Consider the following 22,588-nt stretch of genomic DNA (forward strand, 5'->3'; position numbering starts at 1 on the left):
CACTATGTGGTCCAGACATGGGCTTAGTCAGGTTGATGTGGTAGGGTCTGAGAATTAATTTTCTCAGCTCCCCCATGTCCCAGGCTGAGCTCTTTGGCGGGTGGCTTCGGCCACCTGAAGCAGACTCAGGTTCTGTACCGATGGTCATCCATCCGTGCGGTCTCCTTAGTCTTCTTCCCGCCAAGGCCCCCTCCATGCGGCTGCTCCCCTCGGGCCTTCACCAGCTCTGAGTAGGAGGAAGTCGCAGGAGGGTGGCGCTGCCCGTCTCCGCCCCTTAGACTGCCACGTCAGTCTAAGCAGCACCCTTGAGGCGGGCAGCCTGGTCGGCGGTGTGGTTGAGGACTGCGCCCAACAGTCTTCGATCACTCCAGAAGCGGACTGAGGCTATGCACTGACCGTCATCCGTTGGTGTGGTCTGCTTAGTCCGCTTCCCGCCGACGCCACCTCCATGCGGCTCCTTCCCTCGAGCCTTCACCGGTCCGAGCACGAGGAGGTCGCTGGAGGCTGGCACTGCCTGTCTCTGCCCCTTAGCCGGCTAACACCTGGCTAAGCAGCACTCCTGAGATGGGCAGCTTGGAGTTAGGGCTCAGTTCTTCGGGGAGTTGGGAGCAGGACCACTCCTTCCCCCAGTGGAGGGCTGGGGGAGAATCTTGTTCTAAAGAACTGATGCTCTTTCTCTGAGCTTTAAGAGGCAGTGGATGACAGCACGCGCCGCCCACGGGCCACGCTCCTCTCATCCCCCCTCTGTCGCCAGACCCCTGCCAGAGCACGCCCCCGTGGGACGCGCGCCCTCCCCTGGCCTCCTCTGGCAGGATGCGGTTTATGACCGTGCCCCCGCACAGGGCCGCTATGCCACCCTCGCCGGTGCCGGTCATTCCGCCTCGCTGCCCCACCGACGGTACGTCTGTGGTTCGTATGACCCCGCTGGTGCACTTTCTGGAGGCCTGGCTAGAGCTTCCCAGACTGTCCCGCTGGGTCGCGAGAACCATTAGATTCGGCTACGCGATTCAGTTCGCGATATCTCCTCCCCGCTTCAGGGGAGTCCGCTTCACTATGGTCGGGGGCAATGCCCCTGTCATGAGAGCGGAGGTCGCCACCCTACTGGCGAAGGGTGCGATCGAGATTGTCCCTCCAGCCGAGATGAAGTCCGGCTTCTACAGCCCCTACTTCATTGTACCCAAGAAGTCCGGTGGGTTACGGCCAATCCTCGACCTGCGCGTCTTGAACCGCTCCCTTCACAGGCTGCCGTTCAAGATGTTAACGGCCAAACACATCCTCCAGTGTGTACGGCCGCAGGATTGGTTTGCAGCGATCGACCTGAAGGACGCCTACTTCCATGTCTCCATTTTACCGCGACACAGACCGTTTCTACGGTTTGCTTTCGAGGGGCAGGCATACCAGTACGCGGTTCTCCCTTTCGGGCTAGCCCTGTCTCCTCGCGTCTTTACGAAGGTCGTCGAGGCAGCCCTTGTTCCCCTCCGGGAACACGGGGTTCGCATCCTGAACTATCTCGACGACTGGCTAATCCTAGCTCACTCTCGAGACCAGGTTTGCGAACACAGGGACTTAGTGCTCCGGCACCTAGCTCGTCTGGGCCTTCGGGTCAACTGGGAGAAGAGCAAACTCTGCCCCGTGCAGAGGATCTCTTTTCTCGGTATGGAGATCGACTCGGTCGCCATGTGCGCGCAGCTTACGAGCGAGCGCGCGCAGTCACTGCTGACTTGTCTTCGTCAGTTTGAGGGCAAGAGTGCGGTTCCACTGAAACTTTTTCAGAGGCTCCTGGGGCATATGGCATCCGCAGCCGCAGTAACGACGCTGGGATTGCTTCATATGAGACCGCTTCAGCTTTGGCTTCGCGATCGAGTCCCGAGGTGGGCATGGCAACACGGCACGCTCCAAGTCCCAGTGACTCCAGCCTGCCGTCAGACCTTCACCCCGTGGGCGAACCTCAATTTTCTACGGGCCGGAGTGCCCTTAGAACGAGTTTCCCGGCATGTTGTTGTATCAACAGATGCCTCCAACACGGGCTGGGGCGCCATGTGCAATGGTCATGCTGCCGCGGGCTCCTGGACAGGACCCCAGCGCCTTTGGCATGTCTATTGCCTCGAGTTGCTGGCTGTACGTCTCGCCCTGCACCGCTTCCGGGCGTTGCTCAGGGGTCAGCACGTACTAGTCCGATCAGACAATACCGCAACAGTAGCGTACATCAACCATCAAGGTGGTCTACGCTCCCGCCGTATGTCGCAACTCGCTCGCCACCTCCTCATATGGAGTCAGAAGCATCTGAGGTCGCTTCGAGCCATTTATATCCCGGGACACCTGAACCAGGCGGCCGACGAGCTGTCTCGAGTTCGGCCTCTCGCTGGAGAATGGCGACTCCATCCCCGGACGGTTCAGCTGATTTGGGATCAGTTCGGCGACGCACAGGTAGACCTGTTTGCCTCCCACGACTCGTCCCACTGCGACCTGTTTTATTCCCTGACCGAGGGCACGCTCGGCACGGATGCACTGGCGCACAGCTGGCCGCGGGGCCTACGCAAATATGCGTTTCCCCCAGTGAGCCTCCTTGCGCAGACCTTGCGCAAGATCAGGGAGGACGAGGAGCAGGTCACTTTGGTTGCCCCGTATTGGCCCAACCGGACCTGGTTCTCCGAACTAGTACTCCTCGCGACAGCACCTCCCTGGCCAATTCCTCTGAGGAAGGACCTCCTTTCTCAGGGACGGGGCACCTTATGGCACCCTCGTCCCGATCTTTGGAACCTCCACGTGTGGCTCCTGGACGGGACGAGGCAGGTTTGAGTACCCTACCACCTGCGGTGGTGGCTACCTTCACTTCCGCTAGAGCATCGTCCACGAGACATGCCTATGCGTTGAAGTGGAACCTCTTCGTCAACTGGTGTTCTTCTAAACATCAAGAACCCACGAGATGCCCCATCAGTGTCGTGCTTTCCTTCCTGCAAGAAGGGTTGGAGCGAAGGCTGTCTCCCTCCACCCTGAAAGTGTATGTGGCCGCCATTGCCGCCCATCACGAAGCAGTCGATGGTAAGTCTCTGGGAAAGCACGACCTGATCGTCAGGTTCCTGAGGGGAGCCAGGAGACTAAATCCTCCTCGTCCGCCCCTCGTACCCTCTTGGGACCTCTCAGTGGTTCTAACTGCCCTGCAGAGTGCTCCATTTGAGCCTTTGCAATCAGTGGAGCTTAAGTTCCTGTCTATGTAGACAGCGCTCCTGGTTGCATTGGCCTCCAGCAAGAGGGTAGGGGACCTGCAGGCATTTTCGGTTGACGAAGCGTGCCTGGAATTCGGGCCGGCTGACTCTCACGTGATCCTGAGACCCCGGCTTGGATATGTGCCCAAGGTTCCTACCACACCCTTTCGAGACCAGGTAGTGAACCTGCAAGCGCTGCCCTTGGAGGAGGCAGACCCAGCCTTGGCACTGCTCTGTCCAGTACGCGCCCTCCGTGCTTATGTAGACAGAACGCGGTGTTTCAGGACCTCAGACCAGCTCTTTGTCTGTCATGGTGGGAAGCTGAAGGGAAAGGCTCTCTCAAAGCAAAGGTTATCACACTGGATAGTGGATACCATTGCGTTGGCATACCAGCAGCAAGGTCGTCCGTGCCCCCTTGGTGTGAAAGCCCACTCCACACGTAGTGTGGCTTCCTCTTGGGCTCTAGCGCATGGCGCCTCGCTAACAGACATTTGTAGAGCTGCAGGCTGGGCGACACCCAACACATTCGCGAGATTTTATAATCTCCGAGTAGAGCCAGTTTCTTCTCATGTACTCGCTTCAACCAGCCGGTGCTAGATTCTGCTCAGGTGTCTTCGCTTGCTCGCCATTCCCCTCCACGGACGGGATACGTGCGATATTTTCCTCAGGTGAGTCTGATAAGCTCTGAGTTCCTCCAGCACTGCTTATGTCAACGCCTGAGTTATGCCAAAATTCCATACTCAGCTTTTGCGCTTGACTAGGTGCCACCATGTGCATGGTCCCCCCTCTGGGCGACCCCCACATGTGTATCCGCTGTAAGTCTCCTTGTGAGCGTGTGTCTTTCCCTTGGCAAGCCACCTTGCCACCCCTGGGGTTTAAAATTCCACCTGCGGCTGGACACCTCAGTGATCTCTCATATGCAGCCTCTGGCCATATGTGTATTCTAAGTCCCCCCCATCAATGGCTGGGCATGATTGCATATTTCTCTCTGGAGATATGCTTCCCAGTGTACCTTGGTATCCCTGTGTTAAGTAGGACTCCTTCGTTCGTGCTAGTCTCACAACAGGGAGCTCAGACTTACGCAGGGCACTGGAAGACAGCCGAGGTGGCGTGATTAGACTGGAACCCCAATCGTCGTCATCCGACGTAACTCGGAGTGACCACGAAAGGGAACGTCTCGGTTACGGATGTAACCCTCGTTCCCTGAGTGGGAACGGAGACGTTACGTCTTCCTGCCACTTCCGCTGTACCGCTGAAAAACGCCTGAGTTCAGTCTCGGCTCCTCAGCGAAGACATATCTGCATATTGCAGCGTACTTCCTTATATACCCCCTGCGGTGGGCGGAGATACGCTATGCAAATTCCGCAGACCCATGGCATTTCATTGCCATTGGCTCGTTTTATATACTCGAAGGTGATAGGCTTCTAAGCGAAACCCCAATCGTCGTCATCCGACGTAACGTCTCCGTTCCCACTCAGGGAACGAGGGTTACATCCGTAACCGAGACGATATTTATGGTATATGGTATTTTAAAATGTAATACCGTTTCACAATATTTCTGTTTTTACTGTATTTTTGATCAAATAAATGCAACCTTGGTGAGCATAGTACAATTATTTGAGAGAATTGTATTTTTTCAATGGGAGATTAAAATTAACATCAACAAGTACTTTGAAGACCATAATGCTTAACATTTAGCATCATTCAAAACTCAGTGTTATGCATCTGTAAATATGGATTCATAGTGCAGTCATGTAAGGGATGTCCTGCCTAATTTTTAGGTGCATGTCAGTGAAAAGCACAGGTGCATCCACACAGAAATACACAGAGGTACTGTAGATCATACTTACATCCCACAGCTCATGCGTCCAGGCTCAGGACTGCTGCTCTGGGACAGGGGTTGCTGGGAAATGATGAGAGAGTGTTTACTGGGAGGAGGCAGGAGTCGGTGGGCGGAGTCTATAGGGCGTGACAAAGTGCTGCAGTACCTCACTGAGGTCTCTGCAATATTCATGATCTCATTACACACTGCCTCCTATTGGTGGAAGTGGGTCGGCACAAGATGTAGCCACAAACCAGGAAGTAGGGTCAGTCATTCAGATGGAAATTGAGTTTGAGGAAGGGGCAGTGTGGTTAGAGAAGATAGTAACAGGACAGAAAGGAGGGAATGTCCATTAATACCAGGAAAGCCGGAAGGGATGGTAGTGTCCAGAGGATAAGCATGGAAGAGTGAGACAACAGAGTGAGTGCATGTGGAAGGAGTGAAACATACGCCACAATCATATAGGACAGGTTCACTTGCAGGGTACAGAGGTGTCATGCATTATGTGGGTGAGTTTCAGGATTAGATATTACATAAAGTAAAACATAGAGGTGAGCCTAATGATTGACTGTGATGCGTCTCATAAGAGTCTGATAATCAGTGCAGAATATGAAACTGCTCATATTCACCATTCAAAATCAATACAAATGACATTTAAAAAAAAGTATGGAGCAGTATGTGCATCTAAGAGTAATTATGTCACGAAAATTAATTTACCGTAAATGAATTGGCATTCATGTTGTTGTCTTGGATGTCAAACAGCATAACAGGACTTCTTGAAGATCGCCCGTAATATTCTACATCATTTCTTAATGGCTGTGGGGGAAAAAAGAACATTGATGAAATAATCTGCCTCTTTTTAAAACATGTCAGTGCACAACGGTTCATGTTCATCCATGAGGTTTGGGTTCAAGTTTGAAGTAAGTATGCACAAACAACAGTACAGTTGGCATTTGATCAGTCCATTTATATTTTCCTCTGTGTAGAGGACGGCAGTACAACCTTACAGTACATCAAACACATAATGCACGGGAAAAAGACAGTGAGTTAGTAGCAGTGACCACATTTCCTATAAAACATCAAACAATCATTAAAACAGTGTCACATCATGCTCAGATGCTCCTTCTGTAATTCCAAACGTAACTTATACACTAGCATTCAAAAGTTTGGAGAATTGGTAAGCTTTTTTAAAATGTTGATCAATCTTTTGATAAATTTAATGTGTCCTTGCATTTCTTTAAAAAATAAAATAAAATCTCCCCAAAATTTTGAATGGTACTTTAAACATAACTTTTTATAAGCTAACACATATTTTCACTTGAACATAGATAAAAAAGTGGAATTCTTCAAGCAGTTACATAGAATTAACCAAATACTATTAATATAAATTAGGGCTGTCAATCAAAAAAAAAAAAGATTTGTCTGATTAATTACATACATTTAATCAAGTAAAACCGCAATTAATCACATATATCAATATTTGCTAAGAAAAACTTTCAAATAAATCACCAAATATACATTATAGAAAGTGGCTTTAGAAGTCAAAGTATCATTTATTTTATTATCAATGAATATAACACTTTCACTGGCCTACAGTCCACAGCAATGCATCCTTCTAAGTGTAAGGATGCATGATTAAATTCAAATTCTTTTTTATTTAATTAATTTTACTAAATTAACAAGTTACATTGACTATCTTAATAAATCTGTTATTTTTACATTTCTCTCTTAAATTTTAATAAATTTCAACATGCCGTTTGGGTTTGACAGGGTAATCAAGTCGGTATACACACTGTGTAATCTCTAGATTTGTATCAGCCATGCATCATTTGAAAAAAGAGAAAAATATCAACAAACAAGCTTCATGCTAATCATGTTAGAGGTTCATGCAGCGGTTTCTTTTTTAACTGTGTTTCTCTCAACAGTGTGAAAGCCTCAAAAGTATAACTCAATAGCTTAATCAGATGGGTCAGATATTGTCCCCTATTGCAGCCTGCTAGATCTATAACTCGTGCCAATGGAAACGGAACTTAGTCATCTTATGATGGGCACCTTGAACAAACACACCACACCATGCAGAAGATACCTCTGCTGGGCTATAGTTCCTGTTGTAAGGAGCCTTGCGGAGGCTGCCAGCCCTGTCTATTTCAGACCCATCCCCTTCCTGAAACTCCTGATCCAGCCTGTTGCCCCTAGTAAGCCAACCCTCAAGCCCAGCACCCCCACAGGGACTCAGGCTGCGGGAGAGGCGGGGAGATGGTGGAGAAAGAAGGAAGTCTTCGCTTTGAGGCGGAGTGAAGGTGAGGAACGGGGTGGCCGAGCAGGGCCGGGGTGGATAGGGCGGGGGTAAAGGAGACGAGGAAGGAGAGGCCATGGGGGAGATGCAGTAGGGGCTGCCGCTGATGGGAGGCACAGGACTGGCTGACATGGAAGGGGGCAGATATTCGCCCAAGCGGTAGGAAGTGCTTGGCAGAGGGGGGAGGGGTGGAGTGGGGGCGGCTGGGGGGCTGCTGCTGGTTCCGCCCACAGTGAGAGAAATCCACTCGTTGGAGATGGCATGGACCTCGGGGGAGATCGAGCGGCGGGGAGACCGGGGGAGAGGGAGAGGGGAGGTGGTGAGCCGATTACGAATGGGCTTTTTGGAGGGCAAGGCCGGGTGTCAGGAGGAATAAAAGGAAACAATAAAGAGGAAGGAGGAAAGGGAGAGGTGAAATGATGAAAACACTGTATGAGATAATCAATAAATAAAAACAAAAACAAATGGAAAAATGAAAGCGATTCACATAAGTTGAATAAAAATGATCTAAGGGACAGGTTTTGTCAGGTTTTTACCTGTGGAGAGGCATTTGTGCTCCGATGAGGTGACTGGCTGATAGGGGGATCAGGGTAGTCCACTCCATTTTTCACCCGGGGTCTTTTGTGCACCTCTATGTAGGTGACCGGGAAGATGCCCTGCCGGTTTGTGCCAGAAACTTTGCCTTCATACCAGTTCTCATCTACTCTGCGAATTAGTGTTATTCGCTCCCCCTACAGGCAGACAAAAGATTTTGAATTAGCTCCTGCAATCATAACAACAAACACACACACATATTTATTTATTTAAAAATAAGTTTTTTTGTTTTTCGTTTTCTGACATTCACTTTCATAATCTCTATTATTAATTTACATGTAACAAAATCGGCAAAGCAAAGTCTGATGCAGACATGCATATGTGAATCCACCTGCATCTATAATAATTTTGTTGATTAATTACTTATATTCACTGCAGTTTTTTGCAGTGTTTAAAAACCTTTTCTGCAAACTTTTCCTTAAAATGTTTTTTTTTCTGTTTTATTTTTATTTTCTTCTTCTGAAAGCTTTCTACTTGTCTTGTTTCATCACACTTTTAAGAGCGTTTGGCTTCAAATTCAGCTCATAAGTACATAAAACAGGCTGCTGGACAATGAATGATTATTCCATATTTCTAAAATAAAAAGCTAAATAAAACATATACGGTAATACTGATTTCTCTATCTCTTGTTGTTTGCATATCAACAGCGTCGACCGCTGGACTTAAGCGTAATCTTCATTAAATTACAGAAACAGTATGAACTACCTTTCTGAAAGACATTTCAACACCAGTGTCGCCAGTGAAATTAAATCGAGCCATAGCCTCTCCATATTCCAACACCTGGACCGGAGCACTTTTTTGGGGCTGAGCCTTTTCTGTTGGCGGCAAGAGCTGGAAAAACAGAATAACAGAAGAAAGACATGTTACTTCACACCTGAAAACTCTTTTAGATACAAAAAAATGTAATACTAAGTGATAAAAATAATGTACCTCAACGTAGCTGCGTGGAAAAATCCCAACCCTTCCGTGATGTTCTCCCTCAAACCAGTTCTGATCAACTTGCCGGTAGATGTATACAATATCTCCCTTTTGAAATGGTAGTTCCCTGATTAAGGGGAAACAGAATGTGGTTAGACTTGTATAATGTAGAACTCTACATGTCAAGAGACATGCTGATATTTACAAACACATGATGATCTCATTAGCATCCTTAGAACTGAATTGTGAGACACTTACTTTAAACTTTCTGCTCTGAAGTCAAATCGCGCCAAAGCAGGAGTTCTCTGCAGACAATAAGAGGCCATTAGCATAATTTCTACAGTAATGAATCTTTTATAATCACAGCAACTCTCTGTCACATAAAAAGACAGTCAGCATCAAACAAGATCGTTTGAAGCATAACGAGAGAAAATATGTCACCTCTATGGTTTTTCTCTTCTCTTTCTCATTAATAACCAGCAGGTCGCCGAAGCGGTCATTAGTAATGAACTGCTGATGAGTCACAACCAGCCCAGCGTGTCTCCGAGCGGCTGTGTCTGCCTCTTCCTGCTCTCGCTTTAACCGTCTCTGCTCTTCCAGAATTTTCTTTAAAAAGAAACAGGCTTTTAATTCACTCATTATGCCTATTACAAATTCACCACATTGTACAGCAGCAAAATAAGTCTCCAAAAAACATGCTTTAAAATCCACCATATGTCTGTTAAATTACTCATGACCAGAGGACCCACAGATCAGCACTTGTATGTACTGTATATTCAGAAGATGATATTATTTTATATTATATTATATTACATTATATTATTTCAATTTACAAATTAATAAATATGTATCTATTTTGTTCATGTTGATACATTAGGGATATACACACATTTATTTTTAGTTTTAGATATATGCTTAAAAAACTATGTCCACAGGGCAGAAAATGTAACTTATTTTAAGATATATTCTCTGAAAACAAGTCATATTATAATTTTTCCTTCTCAAGGAAATTTATCTTGTTTTAAGGATGTTTATATGTTGTTCCAGGAAAACAATATAAACATAGCAATTAAGAAAATGATTTGTTTGCAGTGTGAAGAAAATGTCAAAACAGATATGGCACCTCTTTATCTCCATAGCGTTTCCGGACAGTCTCGTCTGGGTTCTCTCCATGATCCCCGTGGCCTAATGGATGTGAGGAATCGGAGTCTGTTTGAAAAAAACATAGGATTCACTTTCTGTTGCCAAAATTACATAAAGAGTAAGAGCAATGATTCAAGTCAGTCTTGGTTCAAACATTCCACAACACTTCATATCTCTGAAATTTCTATTTATAGAGCATGTCAATGGGGATGATATAGACACATAGACATTCTGACATTCAAATATAACAAAAGATGTTATATAAAATATATAGATAAAATTACATGAACATAAAATGGCTTACACATCTTACAGTTTAACATTAGAATAGTTCATGCATAAAGCAAGTATTTTGAGATCTGCAGGATAAGCATAAGCCATGGTCAGTCAAAATTAAAAAGTTGCATGCATCAAAACTTAACATCATGAAAAAGTATGGTAAAAATACACATTTTGACATTCCTTTCAAAAATGTCTAGTGTAATGCATTAATGCATTTTTAAAAAATAGAAAATTAAGTGACAACCACATAATAATAAACAAAACAAAAAACATAATAGCCATTTGAATGCACTGGTCCTGATCCTTAAACAGAGTAAAAACCGACTCATGTTTTACACTATTCTATGAAATTGAAATAGTCTTTTAATTTCAGATCAAATCTGTGAAAGGCTTTGCAGTATGCTGAAAGTTGTATGTGCATGAAACAATTTTAAATGTCTGTTTAATGTACAAAATGCATCTGTTCAATAACATTTGAGGCCTGAAATATTTTCTCAAGCTGACAAGAAGCTAAATGACAAGTGGGTGAATCCTGCGCCAAAATTCCTCTCAGTTTCATCTCTTATCATTATATGGTAGGGTGAAAACAGAACTTCTGGTATGTAGTAATACTTGATAATGGATTAATGGAATCTGGCTTTTACAAAAGTAACATTATAGAGAACATTAAAGGGATAGTCACCCCAAAATCAAAGTTCTGTCATATTTCCTCACCCTCATGTCATTTCAAACCTTTTTGGCTTTCTTTCTTAAGTGGAACACAAAAGACAATATTTTGAACAGTGGTAACATATTTCTCAAAAACTCTTCTTTTATGCTCCAAAGAAGAAATTTTAATGAATGACATGAGGGTGAGGAAATTATGACATTTTTGGGTGAACGGTCCTTTAAATTTTTGTTATAAACTTGAATAAAATTGTTTATACTGTATATATATCTAAACTTGTTTTATATATACATGATTGTATATGTATATAATCTGACTGTAAGTCAATCATTTTATATTATACCACTGTTTATGATTCGATTAGATAATTCTCAACATTTCATGGAATGCGTAGAAGATCATTCCCTCACAAAACAACTTAAAGGAGAACTCCGGTCAATTTTAACATTGAGCTCATTTTTTTGTAAATTTGGAGTGCTGTCAGTACAGAGAACAACGACAAAAATCGGTGTTGCCTACACCGTGTTATCCTCTTTTTAAAATTTGCACCCTGTTGACTTAAATGGGGCAAGTTTTAAACCTGCTTTTAGCCTCTTAACATCCTTTGCACTCCAAATTTACAAAAAAATTAGCTCAATGTTAAAATTGACCGGAGTTCTCCTTTAAGTGCGGTACCTTTGTTGTTTTGACTTAAATTTCAAATACACTTTTGCTTAAAATTAAGCATTAAAAATAAACACATAAGAATTGCTTATACTTTATTGAAAAATCCCTTTGGAACAACAATTTCAGAACCCAGGCAGCTGAAAGGTTCAGTCACTGTTGCACTCGATGGGAGGTACTTTTTACCATGACTTTGTTCTGTTCTTTTTTTATATTTATGTCTGGTCATCGTTATCTGGACAATGTATTACAAAGGCAATAAAAAAATAATACTAAATGGCTTAAGTGAAAGTCTGAGAATAAATAAAAAAAAGTGAAATAACACACTTAAACACAACACAACAGAAATATGCCAATCTGGTTACAAACCACACAAAGTTGGCCACACAGTGCACACGGAAGAAATGGAAAAAATAAAGTCACTCAGTGATGACAGAAGAGCAGACAAGAGAGAGAAAGGCTGGAGGAAGATGAGTGATCACAGACATAGTCATGCCCGAACATGAGTGTGGACAATCTGACACTCATGACACTCTCAATATAGCCACCTTCAGAGTGATCTTTACTGGCTTCTGAGCCCTCCACATCCATGAGGTCATCCGAGTTGCACCCCTCACAGGGAGAGCTCTCTCCGTTACTGAGCCTCTCCAGCACCTCCAAAGAGGACAGGCGTTGGGGAATCACAGGCTTCGGCCTGGTCGAGAAGAGGTCTCCGGCCACAGGCTTCATGGCGGAGAGAGCGCAAGTCTTTTTGGCCTGTTGACTGTGTAAGGACCTCCGTAAGGAGAAAGGGGCTGGTCCCATCAGAAGAAAGTTTCTTGGGGGAGCACATCTCTTCTCCTGCAGGGTGTTGGCCTGTTGCCGCTCGTGCCTGAGGATTGTGGTGAATCGTGTGTAGGAAGCTGGGCAGGTGCCTTTACACTTGCTTTGTTTGGTGTGGAAGGGGAAGTGATCATGGTGATGGTTACCTGTGGGTTCTGAGGTACAGCTGGAGGGCGTCTCTTTGGCAGCATCATGAATGCAACTGGAGTTTTCCTCTGATTTGCCCTCATTTTCCAAAGGTAAGTCAATTCTTGAGGTGTTCAGGAACTCGTCTGACACAGAAGCTTCCTCTTTGGGTGTTTGGGCCTCTGTATTCATGGTTGGACAGTGCTCAGTATGTGCAGGCTCTGGCATGACTAGAGTCTCAGCTGAAAGAGCAGACTGGAGAAAGCAGGCCGGCGCAGGGCTGTGGGAAGGGCTTGGGTTACTAGGGAGTATGGGCATCGAGGCAGAGCGAGTGGGCGCACAGTTCGAACGCTGAATGATACGCTCAAACTCCATCACCCGAAAAGTGACAGCCTCCCGGGGGATGAACTCAGTCCTATCCAAGGTAATGTCGCCCCCCGGCTTCTCGAAAAATGAAGCCAGGCAGCGGACACTACCGTTGGGGCTAGAGCCCAAGGAGCTCGGCCTCTGAATGTTATGCATGTTTCGATAGAGGGCAGAGAACTCAGCAGTGCTCCTCACAGATCCCACAACAGGTCCATTTTTATGAAGGTTCCTGCTCTCAGGTGATCCATTGCCCTTGCAGGCCGAATTTAACCTGTGATCGGCATTCTGTGTATCTCCATTCTGTGAGCCACAGGCCTCCGGATGCAGATCATCGCAGCTGTGCGCTTTGGGCCGCTGTTGCGTCTGCTCGGTCCGTCTTTCCAGGCTCTCATCGGTAGAGGACGATAACTTGGGCTTAAACTTGGAAGGAAGGATTTGAGGGATGCAGGCTTTGGTGGCCGACAAGGACTTTTTAGTCTTGTATTGAGAAGCTAGTGCATTAGTGGCAAGAACTGAGTGAGTATTTACAGAAGAGCAAGGTGAAATCATACAGCCATTCCCACCTTTATAATCCACTGGCAGGCATGCAGGGTAACAGAACAAAGAGTGCATTAGATTACACTTGCAACAAGCACGAACACAACAGTATCACACAACTGGGAAATAATGTAAGAAATGTTACATTAATTACTAAATAAATACTCCAACTTAAGTCTATTTTGTCAGTTAATTTTATCTAGAGCATTCAAGCAGGTTCAACTCTGAGTTTAACTAATCTTGAAGGCAATACATTGCCTTATTATATATTTGGAGGAATCACGGCAGTACATCAAGTACTTATAAAACATCACTATTACAATGAAGCATGAAACTAAATATTTACTTTAATTAGCTAGTTTCATAATTTAACAGCTAATATATAAACTAAAAATATTAAATATAAATAATCTAATAATTTTTATCATTTATCAAATAAACTTAATTGTACTAAAAAGAACATATAAAAGAATAGTATGTTTGGAATATTTTATTGTGGTAGTTCAGATTCAAATTTATCAGTATTAAATGGTTTAAAGTCATTAATAAATCATATAACAACTAAGATATTTTACTCCTGGCAAACTGCAAAACAAAACAAAAATATTCAATGAGTCCTGTGTGAGCAAAGTTTCAAATCCATAAATGCTAGTATAGGCCTTGAAAAAAAACATTTTTTTTTTTCTGCTTTAACTTACAACTGACAATGAATCAAAATACTGTAGGCCTACCACTAAACTGCTAATTGGAACGTCTCCTCCAATATTCATGTGACATCCATAGTAATTCATTTGACCTGCTCAGTAACTCTTTTATGTTTAAAAACTGTTTTAAAGAGTCATATGCGCTGAAAGACAATGCATCTAAAATTTAGCATTTCCTTTACTTGTGTTCTGACTTCCAATACGTTTTTTGGTCCAACCAAATGCACCATTTGTTTCCTATTGTGAAAGTTTGTCCAAATGTGCCGATATGCTTTTCTTTTTGATCTATCGCAGACTCCCCCAAACCGCTCCAAGACAGGCACTTACTCACGTTGTGGTCATTAACTTATATAAGCACTACAAGTCTTGGGAATTCTCACCAAAGAAACCTCTAGTGTGCTGTGAAGTTACCAGCTGCTATCCACAGGAATTACAGGCAGAATGTTAATAGATATTTACAGTATATTGCCAAAAATGCAGCAGAAACATGGAATAGATAGTAAAGATTACTTAAAAGCAGGGGGGAAACAGGGAAACTCACATAATTTGGATTAAACAAAATTTTGCAATGTGCTTTAATTCATATTTTTGTCTTTAATGATTTCTTTATACTCAATTATGCATTTAGAAGCATAACTTTATGAAGTCACAACAAGATACACGGCATTGTATATTCTGTATGCAAAACATGTTGCCTTGGAAAGTCAAAGCAGACAGAAACAAGAGTTAAAAAAAGATCTTCACACAGTGGTCAACAAAGCCTTTGTCTAAACATGTGGGTCATGTTAACTATTAACGGATACAGTCATCATCCTCAACCCTTGTGCGTTCCGCTTTCCACCCCCTGCCGACCCGAGCGGCCCATCCTCCGGGTCAAATGTGCTAGCATTCCACTCATGACCTCACTCTGACAGCTGACCCCCTCATACCTGACCACCCCTGAACATGCTGCATGTTTATCTCCTCTGCAGGGTGAGTGTCTACCATCAGATCCCCCTATTAATCTCTACGTCCACCCCCTTTCCGCACACTATGGCCCACTTCTAAAGCAGTTGGACACCCAACTGAGCCGAACCTCATGTGCCCATTCTGTCTAACAGGCCGGCGTCAAGTGAATGACTAAAGGTCAAACCAGACATCTGTTATGTGTCAACTGTGAAAAATGGCCAGCTTTAACAAAACACAGAAAGACAAATGAGCTGTGTTATTTGTGTGGTATTGTGAAGGAAGGAATGTAGAAAATGCTGATGAAGAGGGCTCAACGGGCAACAAATGAGCCAGCTTTACAATAATGTAGTATGATTTTAGTTATATTTCGATTAGAAATCCTTAAACCAAAATCATTTCAAACCTGAATTAAACTTAAACACAGAGTGGAAGCCTACCTTTAGAGGAAGTGCTGGGGTGGCGTTTGTTAAGCGCTCTCAGGCCCTGCAGAGGGATGTCGCCGCCCTCCAGGACACTCTTGTAAGTGTGTCGATCACATTCTGGAGCTGCCTGCCCGCTGGCAGACAAGCTGTCCTTCTCCGCTTCACTGTCGCCTGCTTTACAGGTCGAGCTGGGCACAAATAGAGATGAGGCTGTGACTTACATAAATCATCATATTCACGCGACATGTTTGAACAGAATTCTAGTGTCGTGTTTATATGATTTTTTTATTATTATTAAAAGCAGATATAGAAAACATAAAATATTATGGAAAAACAATACTACAGAAAATACTTTGCCTTGGATTTCTTTTAAAAATTGTAAATTGAAGATTTATTGAGCACACTAACTAAACCTGCTCATACTTTTGAAATATCTGGTGGAAAAAACGTGTTTATTTTTGTTATTATTTTTATATGCTTTAAAGTGATAAAAAAATTATAATATTCATTTTACTTTTAATGTTGCTAAACAATTTAAAACTTGGACATTTTTAGTCAGCCAGTGTTTGCTCTTTGATATAAATGGGACAGCGCCAGCTGCTCTGGCCCTTATCAGAACATTCCTCAGAGGCCTGTGTGGCATCCTTTAAAAAACATGCTTGAAGATTTCCACATGTAGCAGTTAGTCATATAAACCTAAAGTGTGTGCTTACATGAAAGTAAGTTGTTCTTTAAGGATGCACACCTTTAATAAGTTGTCTTTTGTTAGGTCTTCCCATATAATGAGCTGTAGTCTATGTTGGTATAGGGAAAATGAAAGTATATCATGCTTTCTTATCATTATGACTCTTTGCTGTATGCAATAAAGCAATAATATTGAGTCCAGTAAGGCCATGCTATGTTTTCAGCAGACTATTCTCTGCTGAAAAACAAAAATGCATGATGGTCTTAGTTGTTTTAAATTGGTCCAGCTGGTCTGACCAGCTTGCAAGTGTCCAAAACCCCAAACCAGCCCAGTCTGACCAGAATGAGACTGTTTTTCCAACAGGGTTAACACACCAGACTCACATGGCCTACATGCTAAGTGATTTGAGAGGGAATTTATCCATGACAAGGATTTTAAATGCACAGACAATGGTCCTATACATCGACAGCTCTTTTTCGGAGGGAATCATATTAACAGTAACAGTTACAGTTACAGTTTTGGGCCGTAACAACCAACTCACCAATAAAATATTAAGGGCCCTAGAATACTTTCCTACTTTTTCATAGTTGGAAACAATAAAATACCCATTATTCAACAAAAATTATGTGTGCGTACAAGACACTGCTCTTGTGACTCCAGCTTTATGAATTATTCCATTATACTGTACACTTAATGAAGTCCCCAAGAATGACATGACCATTGGGATGCTTTCCACTGGAGAAGAAGTGAGCACACGTCATTCCAGACGCCACTGGCTCCAAACTCAGGAACCTGAGCAGCTGCCTGACAACTGCTGGAGCGGAGATGGTCTTACCAGATTTATCTGACCATCAGTAAAGCTGAAGTATTTTCATGCTGTTCAGCTCCTTTTCAAGGATCTGTTAGCCATAAGGCAAAACTATGTTTCTCTCAGGATTACACTTACACAGGGCTTGTCTCTCAGACATTCCTCAAGTCATGAGAGCATATTTTTGGTTTAGTGTTTTGGCTGAACACTAGTTGGCCTCCTGGTTTATCACTAAACCATGTGGCTTTTGATAAAACAATAAACACCACATCCAAACATCACAAAGATCCTCACACCAAAGTGAAGACCGCTAGGCTTAAAGATGCCACAGATTCTTAAGAGAGATGAAAATACCACAAAAGATTCATTCTTTTGTATGTTTTACTGTTACATTTTTGGCAAAGGAAGCATGGAAAAAATGTTAAACTGATTTAACTAATGAATACGTTTATTTACTGACGAGTTATGTTAAAGAATGCTTTTAAAGAAAGCTTACATGACATTAAATTGATTCTATTTTTGTTGCGCATGCTTTAGACGATACTTCAGATGTCTGAATCAAAATAATACAAAATCAATAAATGTGTTTTTTTTTTTATTCTTCTATGCTTACACTATATCGTATATTTCTCCCTGTTCTAGCTTGTACTATTCTGGACAGTGTTTGAAACTTTGTATCATATTGGCTCCTTAAGAAGAATCGCTTGTTGTATTCCTTATTATTTGCTTTGGATAAAAGTATCTGCTAAATCAATAAATGTAAGTTAATAAATGTTTTCTTTGAAAATTATATATATATTGTTAAGTCATATAAATAAATAAAAAATTGAAAAATGAAAAAAACATTTTGTTCAAATGTAAATGTCTTCAAATTTAAAGACATAATAGGACTGTTATGTCAGTATTGTGAAGGCATGATCACGTAAATGCCACAGTGAAAGCTGTCAGTAAAAAAAAATGACACTTTACTGTGTGCTTCACAAACAGCACATTAAAATTTGGGGGATTTCTACTAACAGAATGGGTGGATGTTCGAGGTCTCTTATCTCTCTTAAAAAGACATCCAGGCTTTATTTTCAGACACTAGTTTCAGCACGAAACAAATCATCACAACCATCCGTGGCCTCTCCTCCACGAACGCACGCACACATGCTTACAAACATACATCACACAAACGCCTACACTGGGCAGCCTGCATTGCAAATGGTCGTTGAGGAAACAGAAAAAGGAAACGAGGGAAATCTCCAGAGAGCCCCGTGACAGCTCTGCCTGATAATAGATGGCTGGAGAGCAAGACAGGCGCACAAACACACCCACATACAACAAGGCATACACCATCAGAAAATGGTGGAAAGGAACATTTGTGAGGGGAAAAAGAAGCATGGACTTACTATTGCTGGAGGTCGGAAGATGTTTCCAATGGGCTGAAAGAGGGGGCACTCTGCAACAAACCAAACAAAGAAGTCATTGATAGCTCCAAAGGCTTGACTCTCTGGCAGCTGGAAAGGGAGAAGGCGCATTAGTCAGTCAGGCTTGCGAACGTCTGCCGTGTCCAAAGCTCTGAAACTCTTAAGTCCTCTGGACGAAGCGTAGCGTGGAGAAGTAAGCAAGTATTTTGGCCTGCATGCAAGTTAGGGGGGAAAACAAGCGACTGGGAGCGAGGGGTGGGATTAGCAGGGGCTGTGAGGGGCGCCCATTTTGGGAGGGGGCTGTCAGCGCTTCCACCAATCAGCTGCTGTCTCTCACCGAGGCTCTCTTTTGTCTTCTATTGAGTCACTCTCATTACTGGCCGGCCAGACAGGGAGACAATTAACCAGCTGGTGCGGGAAGTGGGCCAAATTACATGGGCAGACACAGACACACATACACATACACAAACACAAACGGATCTACACATGTATATTAAGAATATCATGAGCATCGGATCGGACATGCTGTACAAAATCACAGGACTGATATTATTAGTACGTCAAAGGAAGTTCACATAACGTGCGTCCAGTGCTGGGTAGTAACTGATTACATGTAATCTGGATTATGTAATCAGAAGTCTTTGTAATTATAGTATATTTTAAAATGCTTTTAATCACATTAAAGTTAGCTTTTAATGAATTATATGATTAAATATTATTCACATATTATTTTAAACTAAAATATCTACTTGAAGTCTCCCTGAGTTTTTAAGGTATTATTTCATTTTAACAACACATTCACATGTTCTCACTACGCAGGCAAACAAATGAAGTTTCTAGTGTTCAGGTATTGTTTTTTTAAAAGTAATTATGTTTTCATTAAGCTTGCATTTTTATTATTTAATTAATTCGATTTCCACTCAACTCGCATATCCACTGCAGCTCCTTCACAACCCCAGTTTGGGAAACCCTGACATTTAATGCACTTAATGTTTTTGATAATAAAGAAAAGAATCAATGCGTTGCACAATGATCTAATTAAAATTGATGTGATAAACGAGTTAGGTCAAAAGTAACCTAAAAGTAATAAAAAAGTACTCAGATTAGATTCCATAAAATGTGTAATCCAATAGATTTCGTAACTAATTACCAATTTTCATCATGTAATTTGTAATCAGTAACAGACTACAACTTGTAAGTAAATACCCAGCACTGCAAGCATTGAGTCAATAAGGAGCTGTTATTGCCAGGCAGCAACTCCCGACGGCAGATCAGAAAGAGCCATTCACTGCGACGGCTTGTACCCCCCTTGCATTTGGAATGGTTTAGAGAAGTTTAATTTTAGGCTGCTGTTTCTGTTGCTTTTCCCAAAGTGCACGTCACAGATGGTAAAAATAGCATGACAGCACACCTCCAAAGAAAAAAAAAAAAGCACAAGTGGTGTTTGCAAATACGATTGCACAATCCCAGCCTGCTGCTGTCCCTTTAGAGGTATGCCACATGCGTGCCAGCACCCCACGGCCCCCTCTTCTGACCGACAGAAGAAAAGTTCAGCTCCTGACCGCAACATGCTCATCCCATTGGTTGCTGGGTAAAGAGGATCACGAATAACCTTCGCGATTGAATACAGGCTTTGTGTGAGAATATCGCTCTATTTATACAGCGTCATGTTCTAGAAGTTTTGTTTCCTGAGGAACACCCAGTGACATAAGCTGCTATTACGTCTGCAAAGCGACCTCTAGTATTTTTGTCCCTTTTTTCCATTCATACCATTTTTTTTCTCTCAAGAAAACAGCCGGCACAGCATCCCAAGAGGTTTTCGCACCAGACTTGGCTCAGATGTGAAGAATAAGCAAACAGGAAGCATGCATGAAAGCCTTATCTGAAGTGTCACGCATCTTAATCTAAATACTTGTGACAGCCAGTACAATACCTTAGTGTGATGCAGCTGTTAAAATGAGGAGATAAGAAAGTGAAATAATGCAATGAATTTAGAACACTGTTGCTGGCATTATATTATATAAGTACAGGAAGCTTTATATACTATATCTGACAGAAGAAAAAGTATATGGTGTAAAAAAATAGTGTAAACAAACTAAAAAGATGATTTTGTTATGTCTATCATTAACTGTATGTGAGAAGGACTAAAGGGCCCTTGAGTTTACAGGAAATACACTTACAAACAGCCACTGCAGTAAAGTCAGGACTGTTGTAAGTGAGATTTAAGATGGGTATATGAGATTCTTGACATGACCCATGGAGACGGTGGGTGAAAGTGACGTGCACAGTATGTCACAGAGGATACCGTTTCAAAGCCTTACGTTATATGAAATGCCAACCAATAGAATTTCTCATATAAGGTGATTAACTTTAAAGGAAATGACATCTCAGTCTTAAAAGTAATAATGCTGAGACAGTATTCCTAGAGAATTTCCCATCATCTCGTCTGGTACACGTCCATTTGTCACATCAGGGTTTACAGGGTCTAATTTCAGCACATTGAATTATTGAATTTAGACTGAATCCATTCTTAAAAGGCACAGTTTTCCCAAAAATTACAATTCTGTCATTAAACCATTATGTCATTATGTGACTTTCTTTTATTTCTGAAACAAAAATGAAGATATGAATGTTGAGGTAATAAAATAAAATAAAATAAAATAAAATAATCATCCAGGTTTGGAATGATAAGGCTGAGTAAATGATCATTTTTGGGTGAACTGTCCCTTTAAGATAAGTCACAATGTGCTAAATGCTCTTCCTAAAGAGGCCACAATAAAGATCAAGAGATGTTTACCACAGTATTTCCTAGGATGTAAATTCCTTTCCCCTGATTGTTAAGGCTAGTCAGTGGAACAGTGTGTTAATAATGTTTGCTCATTTTCATGTGCTAGTTTCCTAACAGGTGCAGGAGATGACTCAAGAAAATTTACAACTTTTCTATTATATAAATAGCATACAATGTGAGTGAGGGTGCTGTGCAACTTAACCACATGAGCAAATGGGGCTTATGTGCTTATTTACAAAAGTCTTATGAAAGTACTTTATATGCAACCTTTTTCTTTCATTCTTTGATAAACTGCTATAATCAAAAAACTGTTTCTACTGTACACAGGAACATTGTTGTCTAATTGAAACAAACACATAATGGATATGGACTGCTAGGCCAGTACATACAGTGTATGTCTCATTCCATACACAGGATATAGGAGATGGGCTGATTGTGTTTGTCACTGTCATAGAGTATGGTGTGCTAATCACTGAAGAAGCCAGGTCACATGCATTCTCCAATAACCTTCGACCCACTTAGACACGGACACACACACGCAGCTTCATACTTAAAGTTGCTCCCAGATAGGAGTCAACAAGCACAACAAGTCTATTACTGGAACTTTTTGTGACAGTCTCATAACTTAAGATGGTATATATAAGAAAAAGAAGAAGTTTTATTTATATAGCGCCTTTCCGTAGCTCAAGGACGCTTTACATTGTACATTACAATACATTTACACACCCGTACACACATTACAATCACATAAGGACACATATAGTCACATTATCCAAAATACATGTTATACGTTTTTAGCTGAGTCTTGAATGTAGCTACAGATGAGATATTACGAAGTGTAAGAGGTAGTGAATTCCATAATTTAGGAGCATTAACACTAAATGACCTTCCACCTACAGTAGACAACCGGAAACGAGGGATGGACAATAAACCAAGTTCAGCTGATCAAAGGGGCCAGGGCGGTAAGAGTAAAGTAGATCAGACAGATATGGAGGTGCAAGACCATTTAATGCCTTAAACGTTAGAAGTAATACCTTAAAGTGAATATGGGATGACACGGGTAGCCAGTGAAGGTCATGAAGCAGAGGAGTAATGTGAGCAGAACGCCTGGTGGAGGAGAGAACTCTTGCTGCTGAGTTTTGAACATACTGTAATTTTTGGTGGGGCAGACCAAGAAATAGAGCAATGCAACAATCCAGACGTGATGTGATTAATGCATGAATTAAGGTTTCAGCATCAGCTAAAGTGAGAGAAGATCGAAGACGTACAATATTACGAAAATGGAAAAAAGAGTTTTTAACAAGAGAAGAAATATGAGAACCAAGGTTACGAATAGATGACGAAGGCTTAACATGAACTCCATCAATATCAAAGAACCGGTC

General features: G+C 42.5%; 1 protein-coding gene across 6 annotated transcripts in view; it reads right to left on the reverse strand.

The window, feature by feature from the left end:
• sorbs1 (sorbin and SH3 domain containing 1) overlaps positions 1-22,588 on the reverse strand; it is a 42,931-nt gene that overhangs the window by 4,317 nt on the left and 16,026 nt on the right. For 2 of the 6 annotated variants that reach the window (XM_081350638.1, XM_081350637.1), the window contains 11 exons: positions 18,401-18,450; positions 15,532-15,704; positions 9,960-10,045; positions 9,278-9,442; positions 9,095-9,141; positions 8,849-8,963; positions 8,624-8,749; positions 7,861-8,055; positions 7,115-7,663; positions 5,746-5,844; positions 5,057-5,241 (listed from right to left, as the gene is read on the reverse strand). In XM_081350638.1, coding sequence (XP_081206764.1) covers positions 5,057-5,241; positions 5,746-5,844; positions 7,115-7,663; positions 7,861-8,055; positions 8,624-8,749; positions 8,849-8,963; positions 9,095-9,141; positions 9,278-9,442; positions 9,960-10,045; positions 15,532-15,704; positions 18,401-18,450 — 1,790 coding nt within the window. The remainder of the gene's footprint in view (positions 1-5,056; positions 5,242-5,745; positions 5,845-7,114; positions 7,664-7,860; positions 8,056-8,623; positions 8,750-8,848; positions 8,964-9,094; positions 9,142-9,277; positions 9,443-9,959; positions 10,046-15,531; positions 15,705-18,400; positions 18,451-22,588) is intronic. The other 4 variants (XR_014029046.1, XM_081350639.1, XM_081350641.1 and 1 more) reach the window with 4 other exon arrangements.

This window comes from Scardinius erythrophthalmus (genome assembly GCF_964197995.2).
Source record: "Scardinius erythrophthalmus genome assembly, chromosome: 21".
Lineage (NCBI taxonomy): Eukaryota > Metazoa > Chordata > Actinopteri > Cypriniformes > Leuciscidae > Scardinius > Scardinius erythrophthalmus.